The sequence below is a fragment of the Syngnathus acus genome, chromosome 13, assembly GCF_901709675.1.
Source record: "Syngnathus acus chromosome 13, fSynAcu1.2, whole genome shotgun sequence".
Classification (NCBI taxonomy): Eukaryota; Metazoa; Chordata; class Actinopteri; order Syngnathiformes; family Syngnathidae; genus Syngnathus; species Syngnathus acus.
In genome coordinates this window covers 17,061,813-17,084,923 of record NC_051098.1, presented here as the reverse complement: position 1 = coordinate 17,084,923, position 23,111 = coordinate 17,061,813, and the positions used below count along the sequence as shown (strand labels likewise).

Below are 23,111 nucleotides of genomic sequence, written 5' to 3'. Positions count from 1 at the left end.
TGACTAACAATCGCGTTTTGAATGACTTGCCGTACCTACGGAAGGCGCGGTGGGACAAGCGCGTGCGCTGCTAAGCACTACTCGTTCTTTTGTCGACATGGCGGCGCATTTAAAAAAGCGAGTTTATGAGGAATTCTCCAGAGTGGTACAGGTGAGACTCGCTCGCAACCGCGCTGGGGCGATTGCTAGACGAACGTTTGGGCGAGAGCCGACAAGGAAATTGACGACTGCGACGCGGCTGCTCAACAGCTAAGTTAGCTATGGCTAACCGGCCGGCGTTGCTAGTGTTAGCGCCTCCGTTCCCCCGAGGAAAAGAAACATTGAAAGTCGAGAACCAAAGCCGAAGAGAACAACGAGTCGTGTGCACTGTGCTTCCGTCAAAGTCGAACTAAACAAGCGAAGCTGACCCAAAAATAAATAAGGATGACAGACACCCACCCGCATCCATTCCACTTTTCCCCGTCATGAGAATGTCAACAAATACGGGGGGTTCGGGAGGGGCCCCCCGGAGGGTCTCTCCCCCCCCCCTAACCCCCCCCCTCTCTCGTCTCGTTTGATATTCCTATATGTGATTAGATCTTTCCGAGGCAATTCCACAGTTAGTTAGTCATCACGTTCAAATCGGAAGAAGCTATGATTCGTGAAAAGCGTTAAAAACGCGTTTTCGTGCAGAAGCGGAAAAGTTACGTTGGTTTCCAAAAGCGTCAGTAAACTCGTCACCCCAAATCACGTGTCCTTTGCTCACATCGCGCTCTGAAAAGATCCAATTGATGGCCTCAATATGTTGGATCTTATGCACTTGAATCTTTCTCTCCGTGAGTCGCCATTAAGCTGTACGAAGATGTCTATAAAATGCCCCAAATTTGGCGCCTTCCTGAGGGCTCGACGTGGGGACAGAGATTTTCCCAAAGGTTGCTTCGTTCTCTATTATCAAGGGAGTAAGATCCATGATATCGGAGCGATTGTTGTGATATTTTCAGAGATCGGCCGGCTTGGGTATTGGCAAAAGCCTTTTACGCCAAATTTGAAGACGATCCGACATGTTTTGAGTTGCGAGCGTGCTCGGGGAACGAGATCAACCGGCCTGACGTTTGGAGCGTCGCCATCGCAGGTTCCCGCCGAAGAAGTTGCGTCCAAGAAGCTTCGTCTGTGCAAGCCCAGCAAGTCGGCGGCTCTCCACGTGGATCTGTGCAAGGCCGCCAACGCCACCGACGCTTTGCACTTCCTGCTGCACTTCGCCCGCAAGCCCGTGGAGGCCGAGAGCGTCGAGGGTGTTGTCAGGATCCTCCTGGAGCACTACTACAAGGTACCGCTGACCAGGCGAGGTACCAGGCAGAGAAAAAGCAAAAGCCATCAACCGGTCCGCTGCCTGCGCAACGAATGGTCACGTGTGCGCTGTCACTTTCACTTGGGATTGTTTGCGGGTGCAGGAAACGGATAACTCGGTGCGACTGAAGATCGCGTCCCTGCTGGGCGTCCTGTCCACAACTCCGGGCTTCAGTCCCGACTGCATCGTGGAGGATGTCGTGGCAGCGGTGGCCAACGAGAGTGAGCCGGCTGGGGCCGCGCGGGCGGGCGGGCGGCATCTTCTCTGCCTTCCGTCCTCACCTCCCCCCAAATCCTTGTCTGTTGTGTGCCTGCCAGAGTCCCATCAGGTCCTGGCGCAGCTTCTGGACAGCCTTCTGACGGCAGGCGCTCAGCTTGCGGAGAACCCGGCGGCGGCGCGGCGGCTGCTGGAGGTGGCCCGCCAGCATCTTTCGGACGCCTCCTTCGGAGTGAGGATCAAATGTCTGCAGCTGCTGGGACGTCTGGGCGTTGGGGACGGCGAGGCGCCCGCAGGTGGGCTTTCTTCAGCTCATTTCATATTCAAGCAATAGCCATTTGAACACCGATGGTGGAGCAACGCGCGTAGACGGACAGACTGAGCGTTTTGCTACGCTGGGGCAGCATAGCATCTCGCTCTTTTGGAACAAAACAATGGCTCTTCTGTTCATTTCCGTGATTGAAAAAGCGCTTTGTTTGCTCAGGTGCGGCCCGGGACGACGCGCCCGCCGTCATCAGCGACTTCTTTGGCGATCAGGACCCCAGAGTGCGCACGGCGGCCCTCAAAGCAATGGTAGCGGCCGCTAAGCGTGGTGTGGCGTGGCCTGGCGCGGTGCCCGCGCGTCTCTTGACTCTTGACTTGCGTGTCTTCCAGCTGCAGCTGCATGAGAGAGGCGGCACCAAGATTCAGCAGGTGATTTACGAGCAGGTGAGACCCATTTTTGGGAAAGGCTTTCACGCAGAAGGCAGGCAAGAAAGCCCTTTCGATGGGAATGAAAAAGCAAAGCTTGTCGCCCCTTCCGAACTCGGGGGCGGCAAAAGCGCTGATGCGTGCGTGCGTGCGTGCGTGCAGGCGTGCCGGCTGCTGGCGGACGACTACGAGCAGGTTCGCTCGGCCGCCGTCGGAATGGTTTGGGTGCTGAGCGTCTTGTATCCCGAGAGGTGGGTGCCTACGCCGTCTTCTTTTCATTTCTCGCCTCTTCATGAAGACTTGACGCGTGCGCATCGGATGCTGCCGTGCGGCGTCCATCCACCTCGGTCGGAGCTGTCGGGCTGCAAATGACAAAGCGGCAGAGCTGTGTTTTGCTTTGCTTTGTGGCCTGAGATCTTTCTGCCTTCCCTCAGCATCGTGCCCATCCCGTCGTCCAACGAGGAGGTCCGGCTGGTGGACGACGCCTTTGGGAAGATCAGTCACATGGTCAGCGACGGCTCGTGGATGGTGCGCGTGCAGGCCGCCAAAACGCTGGTGAGGCGCGTCCGCCGCCGACTGCTGCGCTCTTTGCGTCTGCTGCGCTCTTTGCGTGGTCCGACTGCTGCGCTCTTTGCGTCCGCCTCCGACCGCTGCGCTCTTTGCGTCCGCCTCCGACCGCTGCGCTCTTTGCGTCCTCCTCCGACTGCTGCGCTCTTTGCGTCCTCCTCCTCACGTGGGTTTGTCGCGTTCCAGGGTTCCATGTCGCAGGTGAGTCCTCACTTCCTGGAGCAGACGCTGGACAAGAAGCTGATGTCCGATCTGAGGGTGAGTCAACGTGGCCGGCTCAAATTGGGCTGAGTGACTTTGACCTTTGGCCTTCTTCTTCCACTGCTTCTCAGAGGAAGCGCACGGCCCACGAGCGCGCCAAGGAGCTCTTTGCTTCGGGTGAGTTCTCGTCCGGCAGGAAGTGGGCCGACGACGCCCCCAAGGAGAAAGTGGACACCAACACGGTCAACCTGATCGCCTCGGGAGCCTGCGGAGCCTTCGTCCACGGCCTGGAGGACGAGATGTTTGGTACGCGGCGGCGGCGCGCTTTGTCCCGGGCGGTCACCTTGACTGTGCGCGCTTTTGCAGAGGTACGCATCGCGGCGGTGGAGGCTCTGTGCCGGCTGGCCCGCTCCTCGGCCGGCTTCGCCGAGAAGTGTCTGGACTTCCTGGTGGACATGTTCAACGACGAGATCGAGGAGGTGCGGCTGCAGTCCATCCACGTGCTCCGAGAGATCTCCACGCACATCACGCTCCGGGAGGACCAGCTGGACACGGTGCTGGCCGTTCTGGAGGTACGTCAAACGTGCCGAGTGAGTGAGCTAAAAGATGCTTTGTCCCGTCTTGTCTGTTGTATTTGAAATGCGTGACTGTCAGGCTTTTCCAAACTATCTTGATCGTATGATTATGTTGGAATGTAACCTGTAATAAATAACCTAGCCTGTCCCATCCTACACAATGTCGTAAAACACCCCTTGCTATGTTTTGACTAGAGGTCAAGGGCTTTCTCGATCCAGTCCACTCTCACCCTAACCCACCCTGTTTCTCTTAATAAAAAGGCTCTTGCAAGAGGCCAGAGTCAGACCTCATTCGATCATCGCTGTACGCACAGCGACCAATGGACTCTCCACCTGCAGGTGTCTAAAAGGGCAAACTGTCTCCCGTGTGGTTCTTGCAAAATAAGTTGGAGTGAGCACCACTCTAACAGTGTCCGACCGTCTATTATTGTTGGAGAAAAAAAAGTCCAAGCCCCAAAAGGCATTTTTCTTTTCTTTTGTCGCTCGCTCAGGACTCGTCTCGCGACATCCGAGAAGCTCTGCACGAGCTGCTGTGCTACACCAACGTGTCCACCAAGGAGTGCGTCCAGCTGGCCCTGCTGGAGCTGCTCAAGAACCTCAACAAGTATCCCGCCGACCGTAACTCAGTCTGGAAGTGAGTTCCCCAGGCGGGCGCAAGCGGCCGTCTCTCTCTCTCCCTCCCTCCCTCCCTCCCTCCCTCCCTCCCTCCCTCCCTCCCTCCCTCCCTCCCTCCCTCCCTCCCTCCCTCCCTCCCTCCCTCCCTCCCTCCCTCCGTCCGCGCGTGCGTGTCGCTCGTAACGCTCATCTCGCTCACCGAAGGTGTCTCAAGTTTATGGGGACGCGCCACCCCATGCTGGTCTTGCCGCTGGTCCCGGAACTCCTCAGCACGCACCCTTACTTTGACACACCGGAGCCCGACATGGATGACCCGGCCTGTATCCTACCTCCCTCCCTCCCTCCCTCCCTCCCTCCCTCCCTCCCACCTTGGCGTGGCCTCTGTCCAGCTGGTCGGGTTGTTTGTTCTTGACGGCGACGTCAGACATCGCCGTCCTAGTCTTGGTCTTCAACGCGGCCAAGTCGTGTCCCACCATGCCGGCGCTCTTCTCCGACCACACCTTCAGACACTACGCCTACCTGAGGGACAGCCTGTCGCACCTGGTGCCGCCTCTGCGGGTCAGAATTGCGCACGGGCGCCGCCTTTTCCTCTCCTGGCCCGTGACGCGCCGCTTTGCCGCTTTCAGCTGCCGGGCAGGAAGCAGCTCCACGCTTTGGACTCTGCCGACTGTCAAGGCGTGGAGTCGGCGCGGCTCTTTCTGCAGCAAAGTCTGGAGCGGGTGAGCACCATCCAGAACCTGGAAGCGCCCGGAGCTCAGGACCTGCTCATCTTCACCATACGGTACTTGTGAGGTTGCGACCCGCCGTGGGAGCAGATTGTTGACCTTGTGCGTGTGACCTTCTTGACGTTCTTGTGTGCCAGCGACTTGGAGAGGCTGGGCCAGCTGCAGACAGAACTCGCCGGAGCGGCCGACTTCTGCGCCACCTACCTGCGCTGCCAGCTTCTCCTCATCAAGGTCACCCAGCGCCAAATACCGGATGGAGCCACGGCTAACCTTAACCACGGCTCCGTCGCCACGGCTAACCTTAACCACGGCTCCGTCGCCACGGCTAACCTTAACCACGGCTCCGTCGCCACGGCTAACCTTAACCACGGCTCCGTCGCCACGGCTCCGTTGCCACGGCTCCGTCGCCACGGCTCCGTCGCCACGCGTCCAATTCCCGTTGTGACAGCCGTGCAACTTTCTGGTGTCTTTTTGGCGAGCGAGCCTTATCGCAACAAGATCGCTTCGGCTCGGGTGACGGGAGCAACGTTGCGGCCTCCGCGCTCAAAAATTCCCGCTTTTGCCTACATTTGCCCCCCGATTCACGTTGTCGGACGTGTTGCCTTTTATTTCTTGATTTGGTTTTGCCGTTCAAAGGGCCCGCCCAGCAGTGTTGCGTTGTGTTGTGTTGTGTGCCTTCAGGCTCTGCAGGAGAAACTGTGCAAGATGCCGGTGGCTCTCTGCTGGAGGCAGAGCGGCACGGCCGTGGCGGCTGCCCAGCAGGTCGCTAAATAGACGCCAGCCCTTGATGCGGGGCCAGCCGGCCGGCTGCTCATGCCCACGTGTGTGTGTGTGTGTGTGTGTGCGCGTTGCAGGTCTTGGAGGAGACCTACAAGCTGGAGTTCATGTATAGCGGTCTGGAGAGCCGACAGGTGGCCGTCATCCATCATGTGCGGCTCCAGGCCAAAGCGCTGCAGCTTGTTCTCAGCGCGCGCGCCGCACCCGGGTCAGTCGCACGCCGTCCGTCGGTGCGCCCGTTGGTCTTGTCGCAGCTCGGGGTTCCCCAAATATTGTGTCCAAAATTCCATCCTTGGGAAATGTACCCTTGGAGATTTTTGCTCAAATGACACTCGCCTTGTAGTTTCAGTTAGTTTTCTGAGCAGTTTGCTTGTGACTTTGTTCTCAAAGTAGTTTGTTCCATTTGACTTTGCGCTATTTGGTAGCCGTCCCTCTCACCGGCGCTTTGCTGTCTGCAGGCAGGATGCGCTCGCCAGTGCCTGCGAAAAGTTCCTGCAGGAGCTGGACTCCTTCCACAGGTGAGTTCTGCCTCATGCTGGCGCTGGAGTGAGTGAGTGAGCGAGCGAGTGAGCGAGCGAACAAACGAACGAGCGCCCCCCGCAGGCTGTTTGCGGCCGAGCTCCCTCACCTGCAAGACAGCTTTGCGGACAAGCTGGCGGAGGCCACGCCGCCGCGCCCGGCGTCCCGCAAGCCGGCCGAGCTGCTCCGCATCCTGGAGACCTCGCTGAGGCAGAGCGCCCTGCTGCCGCTCTGCCTCCCGCCTCAGGTGCCTGCCTCCGGCCGGCGCCGGCCGGCCGCCTGTTCTATGGCGGATGGCGGAACGGGACAAAGTGTTCCTTTGCGCAGATCCACCGAGCCACGGCCAACATCATCGAGCCCACGGGAGAGTCGGACAACCCGCTCAAGTTCACGTCGGGCCTGGTGGTGGCGCTGGACGTCGACGCAACTCTGGAGCACGTCCGCGACCCGCACAACTCAGTCAAAGTGGAGGTGAAACAAAAGGCGCCGGCGTGCCGCTTCCACTCGCTGATTTGATCGCTTGGCTGGAGCCCTTGCCCTTCCGGCAAAGGCGACCGAGAACCCAAGCTCTCAAGTCAAAGCAAATGCCACGGGTACATTACGACTGCACGGAAACGGAGAACGCGACGACTGTCATCGTCATTGGCGATATGAACCGATAGCGGAGTTGGCCGGTGGATGCCAAGGGCACGGCGCCCGGACCTTTCCAAAGTGCGCACGGCGCCCTTGAAGCCGCTCACTCGCTCACGTCTCCCCTCAGGTCCTTTATCCTGACGGCCAGAGTCACGTGATCCACCCCAAACCGGGAGACTTCCGCCAGCCGGGACCGCACCGCCACAGGCTCATCACGCAGGTCTACCTATCGCACGGCGCCTGGACAGGTAAGGTGGCCGACAATCCTGCACGACGGATCTCTTGCGCGGGAAAGATCAAAAACACCCTCTGCAAATTGCCAATCTGAAGCGAACGTGCATTGAGATTTGACAAACATTTTCATTTTTCCTCCGTGTGACTTCTCTCGCCGTTTGTTTCAGAGCCTTCTCAGGTGGAGGTGCGTCTGCTGCTGGCCTACAGCTCCTCGTCGTCGTCCTCAGCGAGCGACTCCAAGCTGGCGTGGAGCGACAGCGTGGACGGCCTCCCGCCAGCCGAGTGCGCCGTAGAAGGAACCATCGCCTTCAGCAAGCCTGTCAAAGTCTTCATCATGCCCAAGCCTGCCAGACGCTAATGTTAACGCTAGCAAAGTCACAATGTGAAAATATGTGCTCGGATGAGTGGCAGCTTTCATCAGCAGTAACTCATATGGATGTGAAGCAACAGATATTTGAGTGCCGACGTACATGGACAACACCGTCACAAGTGGACCGATAGGATTTGCAAATGTGTTTTCTTGTTCACAGAAAGGCTTGCTTATGGGTGCTATTCTTGCACTTTTTTTTTACATTTGTTCCGACAGAAAAATTAAAAAATTGCCATTTTTAATGTGCGCCCCAGTTATTCGTGGTGATAAAGATTCTTCTGCGGGGAACGACTCAAAATAGCAGCGAACTGAGCGGTCCGTTCTTGTTTTGCGTGTGCAGGATGAGATGGACCAGGAGTGCCTCCTGGTGGCCACGAAGGAAACAGCAGAAAGCGGCACAAACAACTGCAATCGTGATGCGTAAATCGTAGATTTGGTTCTATTCTATTGAAATGTCGCGCAATGTTTTTATTGAGTTTCTCGAATGGATGAACGTAATCCCATTTGCATGATTTGCGGCGTGTGACGGTCGGGGTTTGTAGTAGGTTTCTTCCGCTGCCGTTTCCGCACGGCCCCATTTCACAAACGGACGAGTACAAGTTGCCGCGGCACAAAAGCTGCGGCGGCGGCGGCAGCAACAACAACAACAACAACAACAGCGCGGCGGACTTTTCCCGAACCGCAGTGGCAACTTGCAATTTCTGGTAGGTTTCCCGCGACGACGTTAGCCTGGTCGGTCCCAATCTCGATTTGTTGTGTCCACTTCGTTACGCGTCATTTCTGTGAGTGTACATGGCAGTCATTTTAAGAGCGTTGGGAAGATGTCAGGCGGCGGCACAGGCGGCGGCACAGGCGCATGATAAGCTTTAGAAATGTCTTCCGCAATGTGAATGTCATTTGAAAATGTGGTTAAAATTCCGACGGGATGGTGAAAATGATGTTGCTGTGCGGCAGAAATTCTCGAGTTGCCCGCAAGCAAGCGGTGCATGTCAGGTATGATGTTGGCCGCAATTTCTGCCCCAGGGCTCGCCTCGCCTCGCCTCGCCGCCACACACGCTAAACATGCATGGAGTCTCGGTGCGCTTTATTGGACACTTGTGGTTGGTGAAGGAGAGAACGTTGTCGGCGGGCGGGCGGGCGCTCCGTCGTCTTTGTTGAACGTCCCGCGCGCGACGTCGTCTCATCTTTTCATGAGGTTGTTGGCTTTCTGGTTGGCCGTGTCGATGCGCGTCACGTTCACAACGGCCTGCACAGAGGTCAACGCCAAATGGGCGAGTCGGGCTCTTGTCGTCATCATCTTCCTCAAACGGTGTGTTTGACTTTTTTCCCGAAGCATAATTGTGACGGACGGACGGACGGCCCATCAAATCGTGCGTCGTCGGCGCCGCCCACCTTTGTCCGCACGCGCTCTATCTGCACGTTCTGCGAGTCGATCTCGCTGCCCATGTCCAGCGCCATGCACCTCAGGTTGCCTACGATGCTGCCCACGTGCGTCAGGTTGTCGTTCATCTCGTCCTCGTGGGCGTCCTGCGTCACCCTGATTGAGAGAGGAGGCCGTTTGGTCTTCGCCGCCGCTCGAGCAAAAACGCTTACCTTCGGATGTATCCTCCGCTCATAATCATCTGCTCGCGCTCGTCCACCACTCGGGACGACGGCTGACCCGACACCACCCCGTCCGCTCCCGAGCCGCCGCCCCAAAGCGCCTTGTAGGCGGCGCTTTCCTCCAAAGCCTTGAGTCTGACGGGCACAGAGAACGGGACGGGAGCAGCTCGTTAGCGAGAGCCAGATGGGCCGAGTCGAATAGCAGAACAAGCCGTGGCTACGGACGGAAGATCTCGAGCGTCAAAGCTCGAAGAGCTGGCGCCTTTGCCCCAACCACAACTTTGGCCATGGTGGAGCTCCCCGCCTCGCCCCATCTTTGAATTTCCAAAGTACCAATTGAAGGCGCATTAGCGCAAGAGCAACTCCGACTCGGACACTCATCGGCAAATGCTGCGGCTGCGGTGGCGCGGCCTGAAGGACATTTTCTGCGGCACCTCTGGCCACGACGTTGTTGGGCTAATGGACGCTGGCTCGCTCGCTGGCTCGCACGTACTTGTCACAAGCGCACAGGCCGCAACATTTGGCCAAGTCGGTCAGGTTTTTCTCGGCTTCCTTCATGTCCGAGTCGATCTGATCCAAACCTTCTTCGATACGCTCCAGCTGCTCTGACGGCAGGAAAAGAAAAAAAGACACTCACCCAGGACAAAATGGCTCTCAAGCAGCTCGCTCCTACTTCCTCGAGCTCGCTTTGGTGCCAAATAGGAAGGACAGACAGGCAAATGGATAGAAGGACGGCGGGAGCTGAGTGCCAAGCCTTCGCCCAGATTCAAGCTGCATTGCGCGCTCTTTGCTCTCGCCCGACTTTTACCTCCTTGTTCATCCAACATGACCAATGCTCGGATGCCGGCGTCTTTGCTCTAGTGAGACAAATGCACACACACGCGTACACCGGTGACGTGTTTGGTTCCGATGCAAAAAAAAGGGCGTGTGTGTGTGTGTGTGTGTGTGTGTGTGTGTGTGTGTGTGTGTGTGTGTTAGTGTGTGTGTGTGCGCGCATGTACCTCCTCCACCAGCTGCATCATCCTGCGCGTGCTCTCCAGTGACTGCAACACACACACACACACACACACACAGGATGCATGAAAAAAATGTGCAAGGAAGGATGCTGATGTTTGCACCAAGACCATAAGAATGAGTGAGGACCTTTGTGCATGGCTGCACCTGTTTAGAAGTGTGCGCTTGTGTCATTGTTTGTGCTAGTCCACATTCGTGTATGTCATCCGCGGCCGCTGCACCTTTGCAGCGCATGTCTACATAGCAACCAGGTGAGCCAGGTGGAGAGCCAGCCCCAGCCTGCCTGCCCACCCGCCTGCCAGCCCCGCCTGCCCCCTTCACGACTTTGGGAGCGCGCACACATTTGTGTACATCTCGACACGCATGACCAGGTGGTCCGACTTTGACACGCGCGTGCGAGACGTTTGATTGGTCGGCCTCACCTCATCTGTCACCTGATTGGCTCTCCTTTGTAGCTCCTCCTGCCCACTCGCGGCGGATGGCTCAGACGCCATGCGTGCGTATATGTGTGTTCAGCGGCAGGTGCTGAGATTAGCACAAAGCATCAGGCCCTTTTCCACCTGCAGAGCACAATGACATCATCATCGCTACACACACGTCAACATATGTTCACCAGTACACACAACGCAACGGCACACTCTTTACATGTCAGCACCTGAACACAAACTTACACGATTATTTTCTTTAAGAGTATGACCAAAACACAAATGAATGAAAACTAAAGAAGAAAGCTAAAGAATTGCAATGACAATGTTGAATTGAGCCTTCCAATCTTGTTTCCTCTGCACTTTTGGCCGACCGATCCCAACGCAAGTCCCGTCGGCGCTCTCGAGTCGTCACCGAGAGCGAGTAGCGGTGCGAGCGCTCCTTTGGACACGTCCAATTTTCATTTCTTTGTTCGGGCCGCCAACTAGCGGCGAGGGAGGCGCCCTCGCCCTTTCCGTACGCGTGGCTTCTCACCGCATCTCTGCACACGAAAGGGAGCAGAAGTCTTACCTGTCACCGGTTCATTGTGAAAATGAAGCGCAAAGCTCTTTGTGACGCTCTCTTGTCCTCTCTCCCCAGGACCCGCCCATCCGCTAGCCACGACTCCGCCTCCCGTCGTTCCCTCCCGCCACAACCTAAGGACCGTCAATCATCGGCGGCCGGCGATGTGGTCGCTAACGACTGTCCGAGGAACTCGCGCGGGAAGTAAGGACACCGGTGAGGAACGATGATCGTTAAAATCATCTCATCATATGTGTGCTAACAACTCGCACAAGTATGGACTTTGAGGAACAAGACTGGAAAGTAACCAGGAGAAAGAAAAAAAAAAAAAAGGATTGGGTCCAGAATGTGAGCTGAAGAAGCCAAGACGACCATAAAAAAAGGCCCACATGACTCAACGACATGAGTCACAGTGGTACGCCCGCACCGCACCACACACACACACACACACACACACCCGATGGTCAGGCGTGGTTTGAGATGTTTTTATTTTCATGTGTTGTGGCAGCAGCAGGAAGTGGACATGGCAGCTGGGCCTTTTCTCCTCACTTGCTTTTGTTGCCTTTTGGTCCCTTTGGCGTGACGACAGCGTCCGAGCTTCACGAGTACATGGTCAGCTGAAGCCACTGTGTGTGTGTGTGGGGGGAACACATCAGACATTTGTGCGCTCGCAGAGGTGTTTGCAAAAGTTCTCACCTCTTTGATGTCCAGGTTAATTGAGCCATTGTTTCCCTTATCCAGAGTCTTGAAGGCTCCTGCGCACACACGGGCGGAATAAGCAAGCTGTGTGTGTGTGTGTGTGTGTGTGTGTGTGCGTCCGTGCGCGACTCACTGCACATGGCGTCCAGTCGCACCAGGCAGCCCACAAAGTTGTCAAAGTCCATGTCGCCGTGCTCGTCGCTATAGCGACGGATGATCATCTTGTACAGCTCGTCGTTGAGAGGGAAGCCTGCGCGCGCCACGCACAGGGTGTGAGCGAGCTGGTGCTAGCTGCTAGCGGCGCTCATACGCACGCACGCACCTGCCGCCTTGAAGGCGTGCGAGAGCTCTTTGCTACAGATGACTCCCGACTTGTCCTTGTCGTGAGACACGTAGATGCCCTGACAAAAGACAAAAGGCGGCAGATTGGCCGCGTGCGCGCGCCCACGTCGGTGGCCAGCCGGCTCGCTCCTCTCCGGTTTGGGCCCGAGCGACTCACCTGCCATTTCTTGATGTTGTTCCACATGTATTTGAACTCGTGGAAGCCCAGCTTGCCCGTGCTGTCGCTCTGCGAGCGTTAAAGACGAATGCAACGCCAACAAGTCACCACGCTGCCGCCGCTCCGCCCAAAAAAAAGGATACATCCATGACAGCCACCATGCTGCGGCACGACTCGATGCTGAAGCCGTCCGTCTTCAAATTGCCATCTGACACAAAACATCAGCACGTGGCCCTTAGCAGAGCAGCCCCTGCAATTTAACGCCGCGACCTGACTAGCGTAGCACGGAGCGTTTCGCTATCCGAGCTCGGCTTCTCCGTCGATTCAAACATTAACGTGTCCGCGTGCTCGTTAGCTTCAAACGCTCGCGTGTGTTTGACTCACGCTTGATGAGAACTTGGTTGAGAATGTGCATCAGCTCTTTGGGGTTCACCTCCATGTCCTGAAAGAAACAAACACGCACACAGAATTACAAAGCAACATTCTTTGTCATCTTTCCTGCGCCAGCAATAATTGCCATTGGGCTGAGTTGTTGTCGCTTGTCCTGACTGATTTTGCCCAATCTTTTTCAGTGCGCCCCCTGGTGGATAGACCCGGCGACACAGATTCCCTCGCTCTCGGTCGCGCCAGAGCCAAAAGCAGACAAACCGGCAGAACGTGACAACGAGCGGGGCAGGGCGTCGTCCGCCATGGCGGACGGACACATGACAGACAACCGACTGGCGACAACTCGACGCCAAAGTATGTCGAACGACGCCAATGGTGATATCATCTATCCGCCAAACAAATCAAAAATGTTGCCGCTGCCGGGCGGGCGGCCGACCGACCGACGCCCGGCTGGCGCTAGGCGGCGGCCGCCCTTGCAGCCGCCCGGCTTTCGGAGCGGCGAGCTGCGCCGGTGACTCACATCTCCCGCCAGCTTCTTGAAGGCTCGGCGAAACGCTTTCTCCTCATCGTTTTCGTGGGCCTCCTCGAACGCCAGAGGTCTGCGAGGCGGGGGCTGCAAGGCGAGCACAGAGGAGTCGCTGTTAGGCTGCACAAAAGCGCTAGCGAGTGTGCGCGCGGCCTTCGCGAGAGAGCCGACGTCTTTCCCCTCTGGAGAGACGGCAGCTTCATTGGTGGCTTGAGCGCGCCTCCATTTCAAAACATCCCATCTCCGACCGACCGACCGATCATCCCTCCGCCTCCTTTTCTTAAAATGGCTTTCATCCGGTCCAGAAAAACAACAACAACAACAACAGCACTTTTGTGTTTGACCGAGGAAAAGAAGAGGCCGCGACGCAACTCTGGGAGATTGAAGTGCATTTTCCATTTCGGAACGTGGCCTTCATTCCCACACGAGCGATTGAAGACGTCATCTTTGTGGCCAAGCGTTTTCTAGCAATGCTGGAATTGCTCAACGCATCTTGGCGGTGGGCGGCATTTTTGAGCGACGGGGGTCGGTTGGGGGGAAGAGAAAGGCAGCGTTTGGTTGACACCTTTGCAATTTGAATTCAAAGGCATACAGAGTGAAATGAAATCCATTTTGCAGCCGCACTCAGACGCACTTACCGGAGCCGACGGGACAAAGATGGCCGGATCGATGTTGCTGCGGGAGCCGAGAGAAGAAGGCGGGCGGCTGTTAGCCTAACTTTCAGCACAATGGCGGCTAACTGGACCGGTTGGACGGGATTCTCACCTGACCACATTCAGAATGCCGCCGATGAAGTGCTTGGCGAAATTCATTTTCTGAAAAAAACACAGCACAAACATCAACTTGATTGTTTCCACGAGGAATATGCAGCTCGTTGGATACAATTCCACCAATTTGACTATCTCAGTTGTTAACATGCCGCTGCCGCCGGATTGTGGTTATTGTGGCCGCTTTGAGCAGATTATCGTCGCACAGAAGATGTTCATGGCACGGATGACGTTCATCGCTGTTTAGGACCAAGATTTGGACAGCTTTGCATTCAACAATGTCTGACAACCATCGAGCCATGATCAAAACATGACGAAGAGGCAGGCAGGCAGGCAGGCCCCCCGGATAAAACGAACGCCACCCCAGATAGACGCCCCTGCTTATCCCTCAACTCCAATGACGTCATGAGGTGTTTACATTGCATGCACATGAATAAAAAGCATTGCATTCGTCTTCACTTGAGGGTGACTGGAACTTTCCACAGGTGGAGACGGAAAGAAGACGCTCGGCCACGGTGTCGAGTTCCACTCTGATCGCACGCGTGACGGGAAAACAAAGTGGCGCGGGTGTGTGCCTTTTTGTGTGTTGCTTACAGAGTTGGTTGCAGGCGAGCAGCAGCAGGCAGGTTCGCACGCAGGCAGGCAAAAGGTCCAAAGTGCGTCGAAAAAACCAAGCGAGTCCTCAAGGAGCTACCCAAGTTCCTTTTCGGTGCATCAGCAACACGCCCGCCCAGAGGCGCACGGAATGAGGTGCGGCCGTCCGTCCGTTCGGTCCCCAGGTCCTAGCGCACATCCAGTGCCGTCAGGATCGTGCCTGCCGGTGTCTGTTCAACCCGAGAAAACAACAGCGCGCGCATCCAGCTGTGACGTTCCGACTCTCGTCGCTCGCCCTCTCGCGGCTGCAATGCTCAACTACAACAACACGGCATTGGGCACAAATGTAAAAGCCATCCAGACTTTGTATTTGTGTGCTCTTTGTAGTCTATTTTTGCGATGTGGATTCATTAGTCTCTTAGTCGTCACCCCTTGGTAGTGTTATACGGATGTTTGAAGTTCTTAAATCAAGATGGGAGGGGTCATGTTTGCTGACGTATACGGAAGCAGGAAGTGGCGGGCTCCAACTTCGGAAGGATTCGGAACGACTTTTCGAGCTCGCTGCTGTGATGGCGACCACGGCAAGTCCTGAGCGGACCCGGTCGGCGCTGTGGAGCAGAACGGTCCTTCTGCTGGTGCTGTCCGTCTTCCAGCGACCGAGTTGCGTGGTGTCGGAACCGGGAAAATGGATCCTGAACGTTGACAGCGTAAGTTTGCTGTTGACGTCTATGACGAAGCTGACGCATTCGCTGCGATGGACATTGAGCATGTTTTGACGCTCGCTTTACGTCAAGTTCAACTTTCTTTCCATGTCCCCCCCCCCGCCCTCCACCAGGACACTTTGAGGAAGCACAACCTCTTCGTTTTTTCTAAAACTCTTTTCAACAACAGTGTCATCCATCTCAAATGTGCGTGTACGCGCGCGCGCGCACTCACTCACTCACTTCACGTCGCAACATGGTCCATATGATTTGACATTTGGTGTGTTTGTGCGTGCGTGCCAGTGGCGGAGTGGCGCTGCGACGCATCTTCCCCTGTGCACTTGAACGTGTCGTGGTACCTGAGGAGCTCTCACTGCTACGATGAAGTCTTCGGCTTGGACGTAAGACGCGTTCACGTTGCATGTTTCTGTCGTGCGCGCGCGCGCTGGAGTGACGTGTGGGTGGCTGCGTGTCCCGGTGGTCCAGGCGGCGCGAGCAGAAAGGTTCTTCAGGTTCCCCAAGGTGAATCCGGGAGGAAGAAGTGGTTTCTATGTCATCCATCAGTACCCGCTCATCTCCTGCCAGCAACGCGTGGACCCCAACATCGTGAGACACACAAACTGTGCACGAGCGTGTACGAGTGTTTGCTCAAAGTGATGTCTTTTTTGCCCTTCCAGTTTGGTGTGGATGCCTTTGAAATGAAAACGCCACTGGGTGAATTGCAGGTGAGAAAAGACAAAGTCCAGGAGCACACCACAGCTACACGTGACAGCCATCGTGGCTCTGGTCTGTAAGCTCATTTTTAGTCCGACGAGGCCCCAATCTGCTGGAGGTCGTTCTTCCTCGGCGGGCACGGTGGTTTCTTAAAAAGCCTGCAAGGTTTAAAGGTCAAAGTTGTAATCACAAAATAAGGTTGTAACTTTCTGCCATGGACCAATCGTGGCCGTAGCCCACCTCTGACGGATGCTCAACATTTTCAGCCGATAACAGAGAAGTCCCCGGGCAGGAGGCGCAGAGAGGCGGAGCTTCCCAAAACAAAGGTGAGAATGTTGTCGCCGCCATCCAGGTTTCGTGTGTTTGATTGCACCAAATGTCCTCCCTCCCTCCCTGTCCATCTTGCCGTGACCTACTTGGCTGATTTGTACTTCCCGTTCCTTGTCGTCGCCCTCCAGCCGGCCGCCGGAGAAGCGGACGGGAACGCCACGAAGGCGGCGACTTCTGCAGCAGACGGTCGTCGCGCACAGGTCCGCTTGATGTTTTCCCTCATCCTCAAGCCACCCCGATATGATCTGATAGCAGGCACCTTGTGAGCTCACGTGATGGCGATTTGGATGTGGCCAGGCTGCTGCTGCCGCCGCCGCCGCCGCCGCCGCCGCCGCACACCCTCACTTTGACGCAGTGGCCCAGAGCTGGGCGGACGCCCCGTACATGTTCCTGCTCAGCATCCAGGAGATCAAAGAACGGAACCTGGCTCCCGCCCCGAGCTCCTGGAGCCTGCAGCGTCAGTACACGCTTGTTTCACCTTAACGTGGCCGCTCCACAACAATGCTCAAAGTCAGCGGGGCGGGACTGGCAGGCCCTCTGACTGGCAAAGGGAAAGAATGAGTTGTGCTTTTGTCCACAGTTCAAGTGAGCATGCGAGGACCTCACGACTACATGTCGGCGTCGGAATGGCCGCTCATGCTGGTAAGATGGGCGCCGCTGTGGGAATTTGGCCGCCTCGATCCGCTCTGGCTGTTTGCACAAGCCACCAGATGTGCTTTTTGTGCGCTGCAGTTCTCCTACCCCTCCCTCCCTACCTCCCTCCCGTCAGTTCTACATGCTGATGTGCGTGCTGTACGTGCTGCTGGCGCTCTTGTGGCTGGTCATGTCGGCGTGCTACTGGAGGGACCTGCTGAGGATCCAGTTCTGGATCGGAGGCGTCATCTTCCTGGGGATGCTGGAGAAAGCCGTTTACTACGGCGAGTTCCAGAGCATCCGATACGACGGCTTGTCCGGTAAGGGCGCCGCCGCCGCCGAGGCCCGGAAACCCGCTCGTCTTCTGAAAACGCCTCCTAACCCTTTCAGTGCGCGGGGCGGCGGTGTTCGCCGAGGTCCTGTCGGCCGTCAAGCGGACGCTGGCCCGCGTCTTGGTCATCATCGCCAGCCTGGGATACGGCATCGTCAAGTGAGCAAGCAAGCGAGCGCGAGCGAGCTGGTCCCGACGGCGACCTGGCTCACCCGCTGCGCTGCGCTGTGTCTGTCAGGCCCAGGCTGGGCGCCTCGCTTCACCGCGTGGCGGCCGTCGCTCTGCTCTACCTGACCTTCTCGGCGGCGGAGGGCGTCCTACGAGTCAACGCCGTAAGCCAGCCACGGAGGGCGGGCCGCTTGGCCGCCTGGCCGTCGCCGAGCTGTCACCTCCTAACTCTGGCGTCTCCCTTCAGGATCGGGGCGACAACACCGGCAGCATTCTTCTGTGCGACGTGGTGCTGGCCTTCACCGACTCCTGCGTCATCTGGTGGATATCCTTTGCCGCCTCCGAGGCTGCTCGGATTTGATCGGAAAAAGCGCGTCGACAAAGAAATAGCGCGGCCGGGTCGAGTCGTACTCTCGTCGCTCGGCCTTTGCCTTGACCGCCAGTCGGCACATCTTTGTGAGTCTGGCCCAGACCACCAAGCTGCTCCGACTCCGCCGCAACACGGTCAAGCTTTCGCTCTACCGACACTTCACCAACACGCTCATCTTCGCCGTCATTGGTAAATCATGTGTGCGCTGCAGTTGGGTGTGTGTGTGTGCGTGCGTACGTACGTGCGTGTCTGGATGTTATTGGGTCATTTTTTGCAAGTCTGTGTTTTGTGCTGGGGAGAAAATTGTGTCCACAAATGTCATCGTGAGTGAGTGAGTGAGTGAGTGAGTGAGTGAGTGAGTGAGTGAGTGAGTGAGTGAGTGAGTGAGTGAGTGAGTGAGCCTGTGTGTGTGTGTGTGTGTGTATGGAGAGCGCAGTTTTGTGTGTTGTGTACTTTGAAGGCATGCGTCGGACACAGCTGTGCTTTCAGCATTTGTCTTTGCGCTTTGCAGCATCAGTCATTTTCATCGTTTGGACCACAAAGACCTTCAAGATGGCCAAATGTCAGTCTGTAAGTGCAGAGCGCTTTCGAGCGGATGTGCGTCCGTGACAAAGCAATCTTGCCTTGACAAAGCTTGCCTGCCTGCCTGCGTAGGACTGGCGCGAGCTTTGGATCGATGACGCTTTCTGGCGCTTCCTGTTCTCCGCCATCCTCTTGGTCATCATGTTCCTGTGGCGACCGTCGGCCAACAACCAGAGGTGAGGATAGGCGAGATGAGGTGAGGTGAGGTGAGGGCTGACTGACGCTGATCTCTGCACGCGTGTGTTCCAGGTACGCATTCCGCCCTCTGGTGGATGACGAGGAGGAGGAGGAGGAAGAGCTCATGGTGAACGAAGCTTTTGGTCAGAGCACTTTTCTTTGGTCTTGCAAAAAAGAGAGCAGGAGATGTAAAGTGACTATGTTGGTTCTTGCGCCTGCGCAGAGGGCATGAAGATGAGAGGCGTGAAGAGCGACAGCAACGTTGCGGCCAGAGCCAACAAAGTGGTGGTGAGTCAAGTCAATGTTTGCCCGCTGTGCCCTCCCTCATTTGGCCAGCCCTAGCTTGGCCCTTTGCTCTGATTGTACCTCAAACAGCCTTCAATCAAATGCTACGCAATGACGTCCTTGCTGTTTTTCCACCTTCACACTCAAACTTCCTTCAGCGGCACCGTAAGATGGCCGCCGGGCCAGCCGGCAGCACCTTAGCTCCAGCTTTTGAAACTTGCTTTTTTTTTTTTTTTTTTTGCTATCCATTGCAGTGGTTAGTTTGAAAATGTTTAGTGGGCTGCCTTTTGCACATGCAGGATGAAGATCTGAAATGGGTGGAGGAGAACATCCCCTCATCCATGGCTGACGCGTAAGTGTGTGCGACGTTTTGAGAGGCGCACCACGACGCTCACGCCTCACGTTTTGCCTTCCTTCCTTCCTTCCTTCCTTCCTTCCTTCCTTCCTTAACAGCGCCCTGCCGCCCCTGCTCGACTCGGACGAGGTGAGTGCCAAAAACGGCAAAATGTTGGCCTTTCTGCGTACATTGGGGCTCTTCCATAAAGTGCGTCTGGAACGAGAGCAAATTGTGGGAGGATGCTGGAGTTAGCAAAGGATCAGGAACGTTGATGATTTGTCCGTCTCCCGCTATTTTCTTCCTTGCCATTCAAGAAAAGTAATTTGAAGACGTGCCTCCTCGAATCAGAAACGAGCTAGGCAGAAACGTCCCGAGCAAAACGTCAGGAAGGTTGACGTCGGCACCTCCGACTTGTGCTTGTGTGCGGTAGGAAAGCAAGAGCACCCAGTTGGAGATGTCCAAGATGGAGTGAGGGCAAGGGACGCCGCGGGGGAGACCACTTTCTGGCCTCCGTGGGACAAGCGCTCGCTCGCTCGGCTGGGCTCGGCCGGACTCGGCGCGGCTGCTTGATGGGTGTCCATTGTGGCTCTCTCACGTTTGCGTGTCATTACGTATATGGTGTCCACCTCGTGTTGGCTGTTGCCACGGCAGCACACTGCACCGCACCACACAGCGTTTGGACTGGTGGAAGCCATTTCTCTTGGCAAGCGCTGGCCATTTCTTTTCTTGGCACTTTTGTGCAATGGACCGACCGGCTGGCGAGTGGGCGGGCAGGCGGTACAAAGAACGTCCTCCGGCATGCTCCAAAAGCCAACGTTACGTTTTAGGAAAGCTGCTTTTTTGTACACCATTAAAAAGTCCTGACATACTTTGCGTCAAACGCCGGTGCATCATGACTTTGTGGCGAGCGAGCGAGCGAGCGGAGCCGGCTTAGTTCACGGCTCCAAGCTTCTTTGGGAAGGAGATCTTCCGACTGAGCAGGTCGCAAAAAGTCGCCCCAGCGGGCAAGAGGAGGAGCGGCAGCCCGGACGCCGAGGTGAGATGCCGAGCCAGCGTGAAGATGACGTTTTTGTCCTCATTTCTGCCATTGACGTTCCACAGTGGCTGCTCACCGGAGAGCGAGGACCACGCCAATGCACTGCACGCCGAAGCCCTCGGTGACGTCTGCAGGGGGTGGCGGTGAGTCGCGTGCGTGACCTCAGTGTGATTTGGGGCTCACGTGGGGGTTCTTTTGCGCGCCCATCCTGTCCTGGATTCTCCCAATGTTGCAAGGTATTTGCAAAGGTGGCTCCTGGCCCACCATTACTAGCGTTTTTTTTTTTTTCCTCCCCCAATACTGACACACGACGCTTGAGAAAATGTCCAGGCTGGTCAACCGAAGCAAATCTGAAAGCTAACATGAAGGTTAAAATGTTGCTCAATCGTTAAGGCGTACGCGGGTGGGAGGGTTGGAAAAGCAGCCCTTTGGCGTCGGTTTGCCTTCTTTGCGCTTGCCGGGGTTAGAGCCGTCACCGAAGGCCTGAACGTTCCATCCGCGTCTTGGCTTTCAACGTGCGCATCCTCTCTGACATAAAGAAAGCCGTGAGCGAGCGTCGCTGGCTGCCACGGTTACGTAAACGGATGAGCTTATCCATACGTGGATTAATGAGCACCCAATGGCGCCGTGGCCAACACCTCCCCCAAAGAACAGCACTCGGCACACGGCACGCTTGACTTGTAAGACTTTTCTCTTTATTGGACTATTCGGGGTTTTTGTCGTTGTCGTCATTTTCCCTTTATTTATTTATTTATTTCTTTTTTTGCTAGCAGACAGTGGAGCAACAAAATATGACCAACATCATCGTGCGTGTCAATGACTGCAGAGGAACAAACAGTGACAGGATACACTTTGACTTGGACAAAATAAGACAGAGAATCAAATCAGCTTGTTTTTTTCCCTTTTTTGTTTTCACATCATCGTGTTCACGACAAAACAGTCTAAACACACAGCAGGAGATGTTGCAGTGGTGGTGGGGGGGCAGTCTATGTACTGGAGTCCAATCTACGAGACTTGGATGGACAAAGGGAAGGGTTAGGGACTACAAAGCGTAACGCTTGTCAATAGAAAACGGGGGGGGGGGGGGGGCTCTGGAATGCATTTTTTTTTTTCTACCATTGCAATTCTCTTGTAGACGATATAAAATGGAACAGACAAGCAAAGAAAATGGAATCAGGGGGTGGGGGCTTATTGCTTTCCGAGTTTCTCTTCTTTTGACCGCTTTCTCATCTACGTGACCTCTCCCAGCCGCTCGCTCTTTGTCTCCACGGCGACCTGCTAACACGTGATTACTCCTTTAAGGAGGGGGGGGGGGGCTTTGGGTGGCGGTAAATGGAGCTGGGGGGGGGGTGCTCAGACCTCCTTGCTCAGCGAATCCCGGCAAGTTCTAATCCTCTGCGTGGCCTCACGCGCTTCCCGCCTTTTTGTCTGCTGAATGATAACAGAAGACAGTCAAAAGCAAGAGATGATTTTTAGCAGAACAACAAACATCATGTTGGCGCCGTGGTCGTCAGCCAATGGACAACGGCCCCTTGTCTGCCTCCCTCCCTTTGTCCGTCAGTTGAACCAAAACAATGGCCACGGGCAGCTCTTGCTTTCCAACTTGGCTGCGGACGCCCGTTTCGACCCAAGCGCCAGAAAGACTAGTGGCACGTTTGAACGTGCTCTAGTTGCCCAAACAAAATGTTCTTTGTCGCGCTGTTAAAGCTAACGGGCGTTCAATGGCCAAAGACGACGCTAACCGAGGCGCTACGCCGGCCTCGCGTCTTCTCGTCGTGCTAGCTGTCTGTGCTAAGCTAAGCAAGTCTACTAGCCTTTAACCTCCCAAGGGCTGAGGTTTGCAGCGCTCAGCCCGTCTTTCGCCGTCAACAATGGAACATCAATTGCACGGAGGATTTCTGTGCATTCCTATTTTGGGGGACAAAGATGGCAACCACTTGTCGCACCGCTACCGTCAAGGTTTCATTTGGACGTCTTTGGGTCTGTGCTCGGCCGTCAAAATGGAGCCTTTTGGCTTGTGCCGGCCGTTTTGGAAATCATTTTTGTGTGCTAAGCTACCTGGCGCTCACTCGCTAGCTCGTTAGCAGGTGGGGCTGGCGTGGAGCGCGCCGCCGCGGCACAGCTCGCCGCGCTCTAATTGGTCAGCGGCGGCCGACATCACGCTGCGGACGATGGCCACGGCCACATGGCGCAGCTCCCTCTTGCTCACCTCCTGGTCTTCTCGGTCCTGCTCCTCCTCCTCCTCCCCCCTCAGCTGCTTGCTATGGTGCAGTAACTCACCGCTGTTCACAGGTGGCGCCGCCGTGTTGATGACCTTGGCGTTGGTCTCCTCCTTGGCCGCGGCCAGCTCCTTGCTCTTCTTGACGGGGCTGCCGTTCTTCTCGTCACCCTCTCGATGATTGTGCGCCTCGTCCTCGGCGGTTCCGTTCTCGCAGCCGTTTTGGCCGTTGGTGACGGGGGCGCGGCCGGGCGTCTTCTGCGCCTCGGGCTCGGCTTCCTGTCTCTGGACGCCCTTGTCGGCGGGAGGGTGGTTTTCGCCCTTGCCGTCCGCTTGACCGTTTCCTTTGCCGTCCTCCTCCGCGGCGGCGCTGTCGGTGGTGCCAGCGGTGGTGTCGGCGGCGGCGGCGCTGGCCGCCGTGCCGGTGCCAGTGGTGGTGGCCTCCTCGTCCTCCTCCTTGGCGCCGTCGCCCATGTCCACGCTGGTGGACTTGCCTTTGCGCAGGATGAAGTTCTTGAGGGAGACAGCCCGGCCAAAGTGGGAGCGCTTGGCCTTGGCGGACTTGCCGTCTTTTCCGTCGTCCGCCGTGCCGTCGGCCTCGCCTGAAGCACCAAATCACATGAAGGATCAGATCAAGTTACCGAAGGCTGCTCGTATCTTGAACTGTTCATCTATTCTGACAAAGTTCTGCAAGTTCAGCATGAG

General features: G+C 56.4%; 6 protein-coding genes across 13 annotated transcripts in view; 3 read left to right on the top strand and 3 right to left on the bottom strand.

Moving 5' to 3' along the window:
* Positions 1-18: 18 nt before the first annotated feature.
* ints4 (integrator complex subunit 4) lies at positions 19-7,691 on the top strand. The gene is made up of 23 exons (XM_037267256.1): positions 19-151; positions 1,112-1,306; positions 1,431-1,548; positions 1,645-1,839; positions 2,028-2,116; positions 2,198-2,251; positions 2,396-2,484; positions 2,668-2,788; positions 2,987-3,058; positions 3,133-3,307; positions 3,368-3,573; positions 4,068-4,210; positions 4,396-4,511; positions 4,616-4,749; positions 4,818-4,972; positions 5,054-5,147; positions 5,598-5,678; positions 5,771-5,901; positions 6,152-6,211; positions 6,297-6,459; positions 6,540-6,683; positions 6,973-7,093; positions 7,247-7,691. Exons 1-23 carry the CDS (start codon positions 98-100, stop codon positions 7,435-7,437), a joined length of 2,901 nt encoding a protein of 966 aa, XP_037123151.1. The 5' UTR covers positions 19-97; the 3' UTR covers positions 7,438-7,691.
* Positions 7,692-8,589: 898 nt separating this feature from the next.
* zgc:101731 (SNARE_SNAP25N and SNARE_SNAP23C domain-containing protein) lies at positions 8,590-11,401 on the bottom strand. The gene is made up of 8 exons (XM_037267270.1): positions 11,062-11,401; positions 10,488-10,625; positions 10,053-10,094; positions 9,860-9,908; positions 9,545-9,656; positions 9,043-9,186; positions 8,842-8,986; positions 8,590-8,695 (listed from the first exon to the last, which is right to left on the bottom strand). The coding sequence occupies exons 2-8, from the start codon at positions 10,557-10,559 to the stop codon at positions 8,630-8,632; spliced, it is 630 nt and encodes a 209-aa protein (XP_037123165.1). The 5' UTR covers positions 10,560-10,625; positions 11,062-11,401; the 3' UTR covers positions 8,590-8,629.
* A 122-nt stretch (positions 11,402-11,523) lies between these two features.
* LOC119132209 (calpain small subunit 1-like) lies at positions 11,524-14,683 on the bottom strand. Its single transcript, XM_037267269.1, has 11 exons — positions 14,525-14,683; positions 13,929-13,978; positions 13,802-13,838; positions 13,158-13,250; positions 12,635-12,692; positions 12,394-12,458; positions 12,251-12,319; positions 12,074-12,152; positions 11,885-12,001; positions 11,749-11,807; positions 11,524-11,678 (listed from the first exon to the last, which is right to left on the bottom strand). The coding sequence occupies exons 2-11, from the start codon at positions 13,973-13,975 to the stop codon at positions 11,652-11,654; spliced, it is 651 nt and encodes a 216-aa protein (XP_037123164.1). The 5' UTR covers positions 13,976-13,978; positions 14,525-14,683; the 3' UTR covers positions 11,524-11,651.
* A 124-nt stretch (positions 14,684-14,807) lies between these two features.
* On the top strand, positions 14,808-21,068 carry zgc:162698 (uncharacterized protein LOC560165 homolog). 7 transcript variants are annotated; one of them, XR_005099812.1, is made up of 23 exons: positions 14,809-15,231; positions 15,360-15,432; positions 15,529-15,626; positions 15,712-15,831; positions 15,903-15,950; positions 16,206-16,265; positions 16,398-16,469; positions 16,591-16,726; positions 16,850-16,911; positions 17,039-17,222; positions 17,293-17,392; positions 17,472-17,565; positions 17,649-17,726; positions 17,852-17,960; positions 18,283-18,341; positions 18,426-18,529; positions 18,603-18,673; positions 18,754-18,818; positions 19,115-19,167; positions 19,583-20,188; positions 20,254-20,331; positions 20,728-20,868; positions 20,962-21,068. XR_005099812.1 is itself a non-coding variant. In XM_037267257.1 (21 exons), the coding sequence occupies exons 1-21, from the start codon at positions 14,974-14,976 to the stop codon at positions 19,622-19,624; spliced, it is 1,935 nt and encodes a 644-aa protein (XP_037123152.1). In that variant the 5' UTR covers positions 14,815-14,973; the 3' UTR covers positions 19,625-19,745. The 7 variants fall into 7 exon arrangements, 1 of the variants encoding a protein (XP_037123152.1); XR_005099810.1 differs by having other exon boundaries at positions 16,585-16,726; XR_005099807.1 differs by having other exon boundaries at positions 16,573-16,726.
* Positions 20,159-23,111, top strand: part of timm50 (translocase of inner mitochondrial membrane 50 homolog (S. cerevisiae)) — a 24,272-nt gene continuing 21,319 nt past the window's right edge. Inside the window, exons 1-2 of the mRNA XM_037267266.1 lie at positions 20,159-20,188; positions 20,254-20,331. The gene's annotated coding sequence lies outside the window, so the exon portion shown is untranslated. The remainder of the gene's footprint in view (positions 20,189-20,253; positions 20,332-23,111) is intronic.
* Positions 20,862-23,111, bottom strand: part of si:ch211-137a8.4 (coiled-coil domain-containing protein 8 homolog) — a 7,724-nt gene continuing 5,474 nt past the window's right edge. Inside the window, exons 3-4 of one of the 2 annotated variants that reach the window (XM_037267262.1) lie at positions 22,469-23,008; positions 20,862-21,619 (exon numbers count right to left, since the gene is read on the bottom strand). In XM_037267262.1, the coding sequence (XP_037123157.1) occupies positions 21,594-21,619; positions 22,469-23,008 (566 nt within the window). In that variant the 3' untranslated portion in view covers positions 20,862-21,593. The remainder of the gene's footprint in view (positions 21,620-22,468; positions 23,009-23,111) is intronic. The other variant, XM_037267264.1, reaches the window with a different exon arrangement.